Source organism: Trachymyrmex cornetzi, unplaced genomic scaffold (genome assembly GCF_001594075.2).
Source record: "Trachymyrmex cornetzi isolate Tcor2-1 unplaced genomic scaffold, Tcor1.1 scaffold884, whole genome shotgun sequence".
Lineage (NCBI taxonomy): Eukaryota > Metazoa > Arthropoda > Insecta > Hymenoptera > Formicidae > Trachymyrmex > Trachymyrmex cornetzi.
The window spans coordinates 38,766-52,860 of record NW_017300228.1 but is presented as its reverse complement, the minus strand read 5'-3'; the positions used below and the strand labels follow the sequence as shown (position 1 = coordinate 52,860).

The window sequence follows — 14,095 nt, the reverse complement described above, 5'->3', positions numbered from 1 at the left end:
CTTCTTACTCCATGTATTGTAGACGGGCCTTCAGAATGGCGTATTCTAGTAAATAAAAAATAACGTATTCTAGTAAATTACTAGAATACGCCGGTTACGCTTAGGGTGGAGTCCCATGAAGCGGATTTGCCGCGTATCGCGTAACCGCGTAACCAATCAATAATCAGTAAAACGCGAAACCACAACAGCGGATCGCTTCTGATTGGTTACGCGGTTACGCGATACGCGGTAAATACACCTCATGGGACTCCAGCCTTACGCAGGTTACGCCGCATGTGACGGCACCCTGATATTTGTCAATTTTGAACACGTGATTCTTTTTGTCGTTGAAAGAGCCGGTTTGAGCAGCTCGTGAAAATTTACCTTAATACACTATAAACGCGCCCATTAGCTGTCATTTGCTCGACTATCTCTGGAAGATTTGTTCTCGATGACCATACTCCGAGTTCTTGTAAAGTTTGCCCGCGTACCGGTTACGCAGTTTGCGCGTGTAATAACGGAAATTGTTCATATCGTACTATCAAACGTTTCTTGCATCTTGTGAACTCGAAGATTTCGACTCGTGGAGCACCATTTTGAGAAATTGATCAAGGTACGTACGTGCTTATAACGTGATTAACGTTTCGCTGAAAAAATACGCCTCTGTCGCATCAATGTGACCGGACAAGCATCAAACTTGCTCATTTTTCTTCTCAACAATGAAATGTAAATATCTCTTGAGGCTCGTAAGTTGTAGAAGTAATTAATGAGGAAGAAGAGGAAAATACCATGTTTTTGTTTACATTGACGTTATTTATGATCATATATTATGTTTGGATATCAATATGGTAAATAGCAACTATTAGGGCCATTCCACACAACTTGCAGAGCCGCATAAACATATGAAAATCATAAACATAAAGAAAATTATCCAATCGTAGTTTACGTTTGTCTTTATGACAGAAATGTGATTAGATAATTTTCTTTATGCATATGGTTATTGGTTATGCGGCTCTGCAAGTTGTATGGAATGGCCCTTAAGTACACTTTGTTACATTTTCTGCACTTGACATGAAGAAGTAGTTCGGGATAGAGAAGGAAAGCAGAATGATTTTGAGAGAGATAATATAATATTAAATGTCAAATGTGTTCTTTGGTAATCATATAGAAGAATGTTTTCTTTACGTTTGAAGAAAATCACTAGAAAATGTTCTTACGATAGTGAAGTAGAAGTAAACCGTTGTGAAGGACATTTTTTAAGGTTAGGGAAGCTGTTAGGCCGGAATCAGATTGCATTGAAGATTGAGATTAAAGATTAAAAATTGAAATTTTACCAATGAGAACAAAGAAATTTTGGTTCCTTTTGTTCTGATTGGTCATACTTCAATCTTCAATCTCATTCTTCAATGCGTAGTCTGATTCCGGCCTTGTATCGACAGATTAAACGCGCGAATTGTAACGAGACAATAAATTATTTGAATAAATTTATTATAATTCTACGGGTTTTTTCACGACAAATTTTTTAACGAATTTTGGAGCTATAAACATTTTTTTACTTTGCTAAAATGATAAATTTTCTGTATCAAGATTGAAATGTAGAAAACTAGTAGCATATTATTATGCAGGTATTTTTTCGATTTAAAAAAAATTTATATATTTATTATATACTTTTTATATTTATATATATATTATCCAATAATATTTTAATAAAAAATTAATGTTTAAATTTTAATAAATTATTCAATTTTTAATAGAAATTAAATAACCATGTAAAACATTTTTTCGATATAATGATGAAATCAAGATTTTTTTACACAGTTGTATCAAGCATCAGTAATAATGGAAAATTACGTGCTAAAATCTTAAAAATAATGAAGGTAAAATATAAATAGCCATCTTTAATAAACAATGTTACATATAATGATGTTTTGCAGTATTTTTATTGCTGCCAGTTTCAACAAACTAAGATTGCATAAAAAAATACAACAATTAAGAATGTATCGTTAGAAAAATGTAATATTTTCCACAAAAGCACCGAGTGATAAGGATTCGTAACTTTTAATGGACGAAATGCAGTTTGTGATCCTTTTGTGCAGGATGTATATGTATACTATGCTTAATTACTACTATATAATCGCTAGAACAAGTTGTAGCAGAAACAAGCTCCTTTTAGCAGAAAAAAGTTGTATACAGGTTGAAGTGTTTTTAAGGCATGCAGATTAATTCCTCAGAATATCGAAAATCGAAAGGACAAAATATGAATTAACAAGTCCATAATTCTCGAGATGGACATTCAGCATTTATATCATTTTTTTCTAAGAGAAATTAATATGTTGCACTTTATTTACCTCGTTCCTGTATACCACTAATAATTTCATTTCATACTTTACGGACGTACTTATTGTTCTAATAGTAAGGTATTTGGATTACATTATAGGCAACTATATATCAGAGAATTGTACTGTGATATAAACAACTTTTATAATATTGTTTTTGTTGTATAAAAAAGAAGCGTGACTGCGCAGAATGGCAATCAGAAGTTGAAATGCAAAGGCTGTATGAAAACGAGAAATTTAATTATGAAAAATATAATTAAAGTTAAAATTTTTACGTTTTTTTTTTTTTCAGAAGTTTGCAATGTACAAATTGATTAGCGAATATTTACGCGAGTATATAGCAATATTTATAGTATATTAATAAAAACTGAATCAAGTTTCAAAAACTAATCTAATTCTAGTAATCTAATTCTATAACATTCATAATAAGTAATATCTGCTATATTTCTTTGCAGCATCTTTGAGTAATTCCTGAGTCATTTCCCCAGTAAAAATAAAAACCAGAGTAGAAGCCGAATGTAAAGGAAGAGTATCAGAAACGTCCATGAAACTTCTAGAAAACATAAGAAACAGCGAGAAGCGTTTACTTAAAGAAAAAAAACGCTTTTTTTATGTTCGGCAATTTACTCTTCGTAAAAGTTTCATTGCACTTCTGTTAAACCGGAAACACAATGGCACAAACAATAAGAACAGGAGATAACAAATTTCAACCTATCAGAAACCATGTATACAAGAATGAACGCTTTCTGATAGGTTGAAATCTCTTATTCCCTGTTTCTATTGCCTGTGCTTTTCATTGTGTTTCCGGCTTTACTCTTCTTTTACATTCAGCTTATGCTCCGATTGTATCTTTGTGAGGGTTACTTGCATCGACAAGAATATCAGCCGAAAAAAATGAGGGATAACATTTGTCTTCTTATATCATGACATTTTGTTTTTTTATATCATGAGTACATATAGGCTTGTTCGTTTGTCTTGTAAGCTTGAGACATAATTGAAAAGGTAATAGAAGCAGGTAATAGAAACAGCGAATAACAGATTTCAATTTATCAGGGTTATCAGGAATGAATGTATATAAGAATACATGGAATTCTGATTGAACTCTATTATTACCTGTTTCTATTGTCTTTGCTTTTCAATTGTGTCTTGGGCTATATTTTCTTAGCGAGTTTGTTTACTTGCAGTAAATAAATCGAATGCGGAAGAATATAAATTTTCAAACACATTCACTGATTCTACAAAGCGTTGATTAATCAGATGCGCTTTAAAACTTTTTATCTTAACAAATTCAAGTTTTTTCAATTGAGATAGCGAATATTTATGCAAACGATATCAATTATATAAAATAGGCACATGACACGATCGCCTTCGAGAGGGTCATTTCTGAATTCTTTCTCAAGAATATTATTTTATTATTCTCCATTGCAGTTTGCAATCTTTTTCAAGGTTTCAGAAGATTTCAATTCCTATATGATTAGCCCAAATCTTGGAATTTCATACTCTTGAAATCTATATTTTAACAGGACATAAACACTCGAGATTATTAAGTTGATGCAGTTTGTTATATTTGTCAAGTAAAATTGAAGACGAAATTGTGTAGTTTTGAAAAGCATTTGTCGTGTCTTGTAGAAGATTACAGCACAACTCGATTGTGAAATAAATCTCTTGCACCAACTTGATACTCGAGAAAAATGTCAAGATGTCACTTGAAAGGAACGCATAACATCGAAATCATAAAACATCGAAACTCTCAGAAACGACCTTAGACCTCGAAGGCGTCCCACTGCTACGCTATCATGGCAGCGATTGGACTGAAACGCATGATTTTACTGAGAAGGATCCAGGCTACCGATGCAAGAGCACAGAGAGTGACTCCACCCCATCCCAGATCCATACTCCACGCGGTACTGACTCTCCTAGCCTTGAGAATGCTGCGAAGGACAGGCATACCGATCACGCCATCTTCTATTGATTTGGTCCCGCGATCTTGAACCCTCTTGAAGTGAATGATTGTGAGTGTGAACAGCGCGAATGTTGCTAGAATAAAATAGAGTGATTCCCAACTTAATCACTATTGTTTAATATTTTAATGGCTGCGCCATATATACATGGCAATTAAGTTCATAGATATATTTTCCTTTATTCCAACATCATATTTAAAATTATGGTCTAGACTAGTTTATCAAGTTATTAGTAGATATTTTACCTGCAAGGAGGTACATCACTCCTGTCACGAGTACGGCCGATATCTGATGCCTGCATAGTCCAAAAAATCCTATAAGTGCAGCGCATCCTAGGATGATTAGACACACCAGAGAGCACGAGATACTCAGATTTTGCATTCCTGAAGCAGATTATTAAAATGATCAATTTGTGAAATTCATGATAAATATTCATAGGAAATATTTTATTGAAGAATAAAATAGTTTATTATAGAATAAAATTTGTTGCGCTTTAATTAAATGTTATTTACAATTTACTTACGATTTTGCCAAGCTCCGCGCGCCTCTACGTGCGCCTCACTTGGTGTTAAGTAATTGACACATCTTTTTTGCGGGAAATCCACCTGATTTAACAGTTGTATCTCTTCCTCTAGAACAACAAGCATGATTCGTTGATAATTTAATCTTTGTTTCTTTCCATTCAAATAAATACAATTATATAGAAAACTATACTATGTTACTTTTGAAATCGTTCAAAATCATCGCCAGAAAACAGAATTTGAATTTTTTAATTTAAATGCTATTTAAATGCTATTAAAATTTTTTGGCTCTTCTCTCCAGATTCCGTCTTTAAACATTATCTTTCGATTGAGAGAAATTAAATTGCCATATCACAAATACCATGTGCATTATACTTTTGATATATCCTTTGATTTAATAGATTTGACTATAGAAAATTTTAATACCTTGGCTGGATATAAATGTCATGCGCAAGGGTGGTGCAGGCAGTACTAGGCAGTGCTTAGCGTGTTCAGATCCTATGAATGTAATTCCGACAAAAATAACTAAATGAGACATTTACGACCTCGAATTCTTCAAGTACTCTTCAAGGTTGCACTCGTTCGATTAAACGAAAAGTATATGAACACATGTAGTTGCATTAGGCACCGTAAATCCTTTAACGTTTCATTAAATGGGCACTTTCTATCAATCGTACTTCTAGATATATTGAGTATTTTCCAGTTCTACTATATTTTATTTACGGACTTATTGATCTATTTGAAGTGAGTTTTTATTATACTTTAATGAAGAATATTTTTAAAGAAAAATTAACGAAGACATAATACTTATCGTGTTTCGTGGAAATGCAATAAATATCTTACGTTGGAATTTTGTCAGATATTACCTTGTCTATATCGCACGTGTACGTCACTATATTTAGATACCACCTTGACTCTGATCAGAGATATCGAACTGTCGAATCGCACAATTTAAGCACAGTATCCTTACGATTGCGTGACCGTGATCTTTGCTTTTGTGAATTGAGCAATACTATCATACTTATTATATATATAGATCCAAACTTCATTCTAATGCCGATTTATAAGACCGATAATGTTTCTATTGGCATGAACGAGAAAATACGAAACGTTGGTTGTATCCATATCATAATAAGATCTGGATGTTAGAAAGAATGGCATGACTTAACGTTGCATCCATAAATGATTGCAAATAATTTTTAATTATCTTTGTAAAGAAAATTTCTTTTAATTTGCATTTCTTTCCATCAATCATCTTCTCATTATTATCATCGGTGTATTTAACAATAATATTATTAGGTTTTTATTAGTATCAATATTTAGCATTTATTAGTTTTAATATCACGATTGAAATTGCCACAACTAAAAACATCCGCAATGATAATTTGTAAGTTTAATACGCCATGGAATAAGTTGGAAACATTAGGATCCGCATTCAATATATATATATATATATTGTCGTGAAAATATAATATATTTAAATCCTGAAGCGTGTACAAAAGATGTACATGCAGTTCTAGGTCTAATAAGTTTAACATTATAAAAATCACGACAATTTATACCTGATAATGAAACACACATAATCCAAATACCGCCGTGCATAGGAACTAAGAAGGTTGAACTTTTGGCGACACGGTGTTTATTTCGATGATTAACGGAAGACTCGAGCTTTGCCACTTGATCGTTCAGATACCACGTGAGATTAACGTTCGCATGGATCAGATCTTCCCTGTCCCAGTTGATTTCTTCCCAGTGATCCGACATTATTGCACTGCATAGGAGCCCCGTTGCTGAGAAATGAAAAAGGAAGATGTAATTATTGAATTGCTTATTTTTCTACTAGGTCCCGGTCTATAATAAAAGTTTTCTCTCTAAAAAGGAGGCGGAAGGGTTGAACAGGAAATCTTTCTTGGAAATCATATCGAAGCTGAACAGTTTAGAACAGTTTTGTTCTCAACTTTTTGGTGAGATACATTTTTCGTACTAGTTTTTTCAAAAAATATATATATCAATAGAGAGACTATGTTGATCTTTACACTTTTCACGAGTCGAGACGTCAGTCTCTTCCGGGACGCGGTGCCGGTCTTCTCGTCTCTTTACCTGCGACGGTCAGCACGAGGGTGACGAAGAGAAAGACGAGGCGCGAAGCGGGGCCCCGGGGCACGCGGGTCGACTCCATCTGTTCTTGGACGGCGGCGCCCAGGGCGACGCCTGCAACGCGGCGCTCGCGTTCCCCGACTCGTTACTGGCCGACGTACGCCCTTGGAACCTGCTCTTTCTCGCTTTCTCTCCCCGGCATCCTCGCGACGCGGACGCCCTCCGCCCTTCCACGTTGAAGCGCCACGACGAATCGACCCACATGGACAGCCACCCGATTTCTCTCCTTTCCCACCCATGGATGCTGCGGATGTCCACCTTAACACCCACTCACCCCTTCTGCATCTTCTAAAACAATTGCATGTGCGAATAAAGCTCGCGTCGGCGTCGTGCTAAACATTGGAGATTAAGGGCGGTATATTCACAGTCGGATTTTATATTTACCGTCTTAGGTACAGTCTTAAGATGTTATGAACAAAGCAGAAGAGAGCCATATTAGTGTCTTAAGACGTACTTAAGACGGTCTTAAAGTAAGAACGGATTATGAATACCACCATAAGATTTCCTTATAAGTCATCGTAGATTAAAGATCGAAGTAATTAAATTTGTAGATAAAATGAATTTTAATTTCAACTCACTACAATTAATGTTTATCTCTTTCTGAGAGAAAAGATGCTTGTTTGCATCTATATATGCACGTTCGTTAACATATTCTCTCTCTCTCTCTCTCTCTCTCTCTCTCTCTCTCTCTCTCTCTCAACTTATCTAGTCTAGAAATATTTATGCGTAATCTGATGTGAGCCTAATGCTGCATATACATCTTATTTGAATCAGACACAATATTAAGAAGTACGAAAATTCGTTAAATTTAGTTTTTGCCTTCTAATGTTGTGAAAAGATCATAGCTTAATAGAAATTTTCTGGTTACTTATATTTCCTATTCCAAGCGAAACGTTCTCTATCGTCAGTTGATTGATTTTACTTGGTTGATTTTACCAATATAGTTTACGTACATTGTTAAGATTGTTTACTTTTGTTGACGTTTTCAAAATATATATGCAACTTATATGATACTATATAAGTATTCTCTTGTTCTTGTTTCTTAGATGGCCGACGTGTCGGAGGAAGTGCCGATCAAGGATGCCGCGACAGCAATCTCTCAGGGTAAACGCCACCTCCTGGTACGCGATTATCATCTCGCAGTAACCGTCTTAGCTCGTGCGTGCGAGCTTCTTGCTCAGGAGCATGGAGAGACCGGCGACGAGATGGGTGAACTCTACCTACTTTACGGACGAGCTCTTTTGGGTCTGGCACGTGAAGAGGCGGGAGTATTAGGCGGTGGTGTACCTGGATCCGAAGAAGTCAGTCAGGATGAGCAAGGTGAAGATGAGGAGGAGGAAAATGAGGAGGGAGCTGTAACCGAAGGCAATCATACGGAAAGTAGCTCTTGCACATCAAACGGCAAAGAGGATGATAAGCAAGAGACAAAGGATGAGGAGAAAGAGGATGAAGAGCCAAAGGACTTAAAAGACACGAAAGTTGAAGAATCTGAAGAACTCGAAAAGGATGAAAAGAAGGAAGAGTTTAATAAAACGGTGGATAATAAGATTGGAGAACAGAACAAGCAAAGAGAAGAAATTCCTGGCTGTAGTCGAGATTTTGACTTGCATAATGGCGAAGCTTCTGGTAGTGGCATGAACAGAAAAAAAGAAGACGAGGATGAAGAGGCGGAAGAAGAGGATGTTGAAAAGGAAAATGACGAGGACGAAATCAACAATCTACAGGTGCCTTATCTACATTACGTGTTATCTAGATTTATCTAATTACGTGTTAGAAGACTCAATTACGTTGTATCGAATACTTTTGCTTGTTGCCGAATTGAGTTATCCAAGTGTAATTGTTAATTGAACGTAATCTATTGATAAATATTGAATCAGTTATGATTCTAATGTCTAATTTCGATTTCTAGATTGCATGGGAAGTCTTAGAACTAGCGAAATTGGTGCTAGTAAAACGTGGACCTCCAGGCTGGAAGTTTTTGGCTGAGGCTTACCGTCTTCTGGGCGAGGTTGCGATGGAGGGTAGCAATCATGAGAGTGCGCTGATCGATTTCAAGGCCTGTTTGAATCTTCTGGAGAAAATGATTCCACGTGACCATCGTGCGATCGCCGAGATCCATTATCAGCTCGGGTTGGCGCACGCGATGGCAAACAACTTTGACATTAGCATTGAACAATTCAACCAGGCGTCTGCGCTGTTGGAAGCAAAGATTGTGCATTTGAAGACTTTGCAAGATGATCCACCCCAATCTGATGATCCATTCTATACCATTGAAGGGGAGATCAAGGAGCTGCAGGAACTTGTTCCAGAGATTCAAGAAAAAATCGCAGACATCAATGATCTGAAGAAAGAAGCTAATGTGCTCAAAGAGATTAAGGAAGAGAGACTGAATGGATGTTCTAGTGATGGTGAAACGAATGAGGCTTCTGGAAGTGGTAGTAGTAAGTCGAAACCTGCCAGCGATATATCGCATCTGGTAAGGAAAAAGCGCAAAGCAGAGGACGAAGAGGAGACTGCTTCTCTTTGCAAGAAACCGATGCAGGAAAAGGACATAGCGTGAAAAGTGCGAGTATCTGTTTTTTTATGATAATCAGACTAATTTAAATTCTGATAAAACTAAAAAATGTTGATATTTAATTCTCAATAATGTAGAAAAAATATTTGCTGCTGTATAAAAATTCAGTGTTTTTTTTTACAGAAATAATAATTTGCTACTCATTGAATTTATTTCCAATGTAAGTATCAGTAGAAATAATCTTTAGACCGCCAACAAATGATATACATTCGAAATTCGGCACTTAAAATTGTTTTTTGATATCATAAACACAAGAACTGTTTTACAGTTGCATCTTGTTGCGTCATCAAGAAAGATATTTGATATTTTTCTTGATAATGAATATTTACTGCTGTACAAACGCAAAGTAAGTTTTCTGATAAAGATAATTTTAGGATATGTTCCATTTAACATTTGATGACAACAAGAATGAAATTGATGCTTACGAGCGTTGCAAACGTTAAGTAGTACGTATCTTTAATAATTAATAGAATTTGTGAAAGAATATAAATCTAATAATAATGTTACCTTATTTTAACTATAAGTTATAATCCATTTAATGCTACATTTGATATTACATTTGATGCTACATTTGATGATATTTTGAAGTATTTTTTGATTGGTCAGTTAGTAAAATTCTTTCAATTAATCAATCAAATATGTCAAAACATTGATAGCACTAAATAGATCGCACTCTGTAGACATTTGTCATATTCATAAATTTATTAAATTAAATTCTGTTATATCGAAATATATTAAATTATACACAATTCATTCAAAGTTAGAGCAGTTTGAAGTTCTATGAATTAATTTTGGAGAAAAACTTGATATGATTTAAAAGTATTTAACATATTAATGATAATTCGTTTGTCGCGATCAAGGCTGAGTTTTTAAGAATGGTGTGTGCGTGTGAACATATTTTTTTAATTTGAAGACATTAGGGAAGCTGTTATGGAACTATTTGGAGAGGTTTCCAAAAATAGATTAAGAGTAGTTAATCTACTTTGGGCCAATACTAAAAATTAGGAAATCTTTCGCAAATGAAAACTGTAAAGTGTATAAAATTTCTTTAATCTAATAATCACTTATCTTTGTTGTTCATTAGATTTTGAAAAAGGTCCATGGTAATCTAAAGAGATAGACAGAAATTGTCGCGTTTTCCCAGCAACAGACATAGTTCCATAATATTCCCAGAAGATAGGCTACAATGTATTTATTCTAGTTTAGCTGAATAGCGGCAAACACACAGTACTGTTTTGAACTGTAGATATAAGAATTCAAATAGAAATAAGTGATTGTTTGTGTACGAATATCACGTAAATAAATGTTAAAGCAATGCCTTTTTTATTCACGTGTATCTTTTCAATTTACTTTGTCCTGATATAATATATACATATGTAATAGCGTTGTACGCACTAATACAAACTAATATATATTAAAGTCATTGTACACTGACTTAATTTGTGTAATAGTGAAATGTAAGTATTTCAAATTATAAAATATAGATTTTACTTAATATTCTTAATAGCATAATAAATACATATATTGAGAATTTCATAGTTTAATCTGTTTTTATATTTATATTAAATACACATTTTTTAAGTTGTGTACGACACCTTTAATGTGCACCAGCGTAGTTTAACTAGTATTTTACCTTATGAGAAAATTATCGACCTCACATCTAATTAATCGATTTTTTTTACCGATATTCGATAACGTTTACCATCTGTTTGGCTTACAGCTTCACCTTTTTGTCGAAGAAATGTTGCTGTACAATCACAAACTTCATTAGAATAGGTTATATTGTCACTGGGGAAATATATATGATTTTTCTTTCATTATTACAAATAGACATTTGAATAATTGAAGCAAGAAACTGTGTAAATATAACACCGAGTATTCCTAAGTATTGTAAGCTTTAATATGACTTTATGAAATTAACAGTAAATTGAGGTATAATTTTGTATTGACTATTATGTGATATCTTTATACAGAATATTCCAAATAAAAATACAATAGCACGAATGTTCTCGAAAAAAATCAGTTACAAAAGTATTTGTCATTTATCGTTCTAATCAGTAATTTTTGAAATATGAAGATTAAAAACTGACTAATTACGGATTACGATTAAACGAGCTGTAATCTATAATTGACCAGTATTTAACCTTTCGTCATGAAAACTGCTTGAAATGGTAAACGGTAAATTATATATAAATTTTATATATTTTTTAATGTATTTCTTAACGAATGCATGGGTAATTTGATAAGTCAGTGACTTCTTTTACTTTTTTTTTAAATGAAAATTTAGCTTATTGTTTGATATAATCTTTTAAAATGTTTATATGTACATATGACACAAACACATATTCATTTTAGTGTTGCATATGCAAGTATGGATACTGAGCAATGCCCAAAGAAGTCGAAACTTGAAGAGATTCCCACTGTAAACGAGGGAAAAGCACAGATATTGGTAACGAATGAAAAGGTGTTTTATAATCCAGTTCAAGAATTTAATAGGGATCTCAGTATAGCGGTACTAATGATATTTGCCAAGGACTATAACGAAGAAGTGCTGCGGAGAAACAAATTAGAGAAAGACGATAAAATCAGTGTATCACATAATGCAGAAAACCAGAGGGGAATTACTATATTGGAAGCTTTATCTGCGACTGGTTTGCGTAGCATACGATATGCCAAGGAAGTGGAGGGTGTCCAGCAGATTGTTGCGAATGACATTTCTGCGAAGGCGGTAGATAGCATCAGGCAGAATGTTTTACATAACGGAGTTGAAAATTTGGTAATTCCATATCATGAGGATGCGACGTTGTTGATGTATCAACGCAGAAGAAATCGCTTCGACGCGGTCGATTTAGATCCTTATGGTTGTCCCTCGATGTACCTGGATGGAGCGGTGCAGTGTGTGTCCGATGGTGGCATACTTCTGGTTACTGCTACTGATGTGGCTATTCTGGCTGGCAATGTTCCGGAAACTTGTTACTATAAATATGGAGCAATATCCATAAAGTCGAAATCTTGCCATGAGATAGCATTGAGAATATTACTGCAATGCATCGCGTCCTATGCAGGACGTTACGGACGGTACATAGTACCATTATTATCTATAAGTGTTGATTTTTATATAAGAGTATTTGTCAAGGTCTTCACAAGTCATGATAAGTGCAAAGAGAATTCCAATAAGATAGGAATGCTCTATCAATGTAACGGATGCGAGAGTATGAATTTTCAATCATTAGTGGTGAGGAAGGCTGCCAAGAATTACAAATTACCAAGTGCACCCGTAATAGATCAATTGTGTAAACATTGTCAACACAGGCAACACATGGGTGGTCCAATATGGCTAGGTCCTTTACACGATCACGGATTTGTGTCGCAATTATTATGCAACTTGAATAGCATGGAGTTGGGTACATCGAAAAGAATGGAAGGTGTCCTGACCGTGATACATGAAGAATTAGACATTCCTTTGTATTATAATCTAGATCGTTTGATGTCTATAGTTAGGTGTCATGTTCCACCAATGTTGATGTTCAGGTCAGCATTATTAAACGCGGGATACAAGGTATCGTATTCGCATGCAAGTAAAATTTCTATCAAAACGGATGCGCCAAATGATGTTATATGGGATATTGTGCGTGCCTGGGAGAAAAAACACCCTGTAAAACGGGAGAAACTGACTGAGGATAGTCCAGCTGCGCGAATACTTAATGCATCATCCACGATGGATATCTCTCTCACTATGCATCCTCTTGCCAATCCAATTTCTCGGCAAAGGCATTTGTCTCGCTTTCAACAGAACCCTACTGCAAATTGGGGACCTGGCATCCGCTCGAGAACTAGAGTTGATCTTGAAAATAAAGCAAATGATTCGAAAAAAGTGAGAAATCAAAATAAAAACAAAAAAAAATTAGCGATAGTGGAACAGCACATGGTACAACAATGAACAAAGAGTATCCAGTCATTTATGTTCGATGTATTAGGTGTTAAACTTAATTTCTGCCGTTTTTTGTCTTCAAAATTGATTTGTTTCGAAGAGAAATACCTTAATCAAAGTATTATTAATAAAGTATTATTAATTAATAATAAAGTAAAAAATGAAGGAAATTACTTTGATTGAGGTATTCATTCATCTTCCCTTCGAAACAAATCAATTTTGGAGACGAAAAATGGCAGGAATTAAGTTTAACTAATATTTTAATATCTTGAATAGTTATTCTGGATTAATATATATATTATACTGATTCTACAATGAGTAATCGATAGACCTAAGTCTTATCAGTGAAGTTGACCAATAGTCAACTTGTATGACTAACGCTGATTGGCCAACTTCACTGATTAAGACTAAGACTTTCGACTACTGACTCATTGTAGAATCAGCATTAAAGATAGCAAAATCACAACGAACAGCTTTTATAAAATTATTTATATACTGACGCACAGGGAATGGAAGTAACTCGTTACTTGTAACGAAGTTACAGTTACAAGTTACTTTTTTGGTAACTTTACTAGTAACTGCGTTACTTTTTTTCTTTGGTAACTGTAACGGTAACGAAGTTACATTTTTTTGGT

The 14,095-nt window shown here is 34.5% G+C and overlaps 3 protein-coding genes across 7 annotated transcripts in view; 2 read left to right on the top strand and 1 right to left on the bottom strand.

The window, feature by feature from the left end:
- Nasp (Nuclear autoantigenic sperm protein) overlaps positions 1–9,544 on the top strand; it is a 95,252-nt gene extending 85,708 nt beyond the window's left edge. The window contains exons 1-3 of one of the 2 annotated variants that reach the window (XM_018520216.1): positions 438–592; positions 8,001–8,678; positions 8,864–9,544. In XM_018520216.1, the coding sequence (XP_018375718.1) occupies positions 8,001–8,678; positions 8,864–9,514 (1,329 nt within the window). In that variant the 5' untranslated portion in view covers positions 438–592 and the 3' untranslated portion in view covers positions 9,515–9,544. Of the gene's footprint in view, positions 1–437; positions 593–8,000; positions 8,679–8,863 lie in introns of those variants that run through there. The other variant, XM_018520217.1, reaches the window with a different exon arrangement.
- LOC108769312 (uncharacterized) lies at positions 2,966–7,345 on the bottom strand. 3 transcript variants are annotated; one of them, XM_018520219.1, is made up of 6 exons: positions 7,320–7,345; positions 6,898–7,242; positions 6,360–6,587; positions 4,800–4,907; positions 4,522–4,659; positions 2,966–4,352 (listed from the first exon to the last, which is right to left on the bottom strand). In XM_018520219.1, exons 2-6 carry the CDS (start codon positions 6,974–6,976, stop codon positions 4,102–4,104), a joined length of 804 nt encoding a protein of 267 aa, XP_018375721.1. In that variant the 5' UTR covers positions 6,977–7,242; positions 7,320–7,345; the 3' UTR covers positions 2,966–4,101. The 3 variants fall into 3 exon arrangements, with proteins under 3 accessions (XP_018375721.1, XP_018375720.1, XP_018375722.1); XM_018520218.1 differs by having other exon boundaries at positions 6,898–7,330; XM_018520220.1 differs by lacking the exon at positions 7,320–7,345 and having other exon boundaries at positions 6,834–6,913.
- A 1,766-nt stretch (positions 9,545–11,310) lies between the features above and the next one.
- On the top strand, positions 11,311–13,470 carry LOC108769309 (tRNA methyltransferase 1). Of its 2 annotated transcripts, none has more exons than XM_018520212.1 (2): positions 11,311–11,461; positions 11,885–13,470. In XM_018520212.1, the coding sequence occupies exon 2, from the start codon at positions 11,901–11,903 to the stop codon at positions 13,467–13,469; it is 1,569 nt and encodes a 522-aa protein (XP_018375714.1). In that variant the 5' UTR covers positions 11,311–11,461; positions 11,885–11,900; the 3' UTR covers position 13,470. The 2 variants fall into 2 exon arrangements, with proteins under 2 accessions (XP_018375714.1, XP_018375715.1); XM_018520213.1 differs by having other exon boundaries at positions 11,380–11,388.
- Positions 13,471–14,095: the final 625 nt, after the last annotated feature.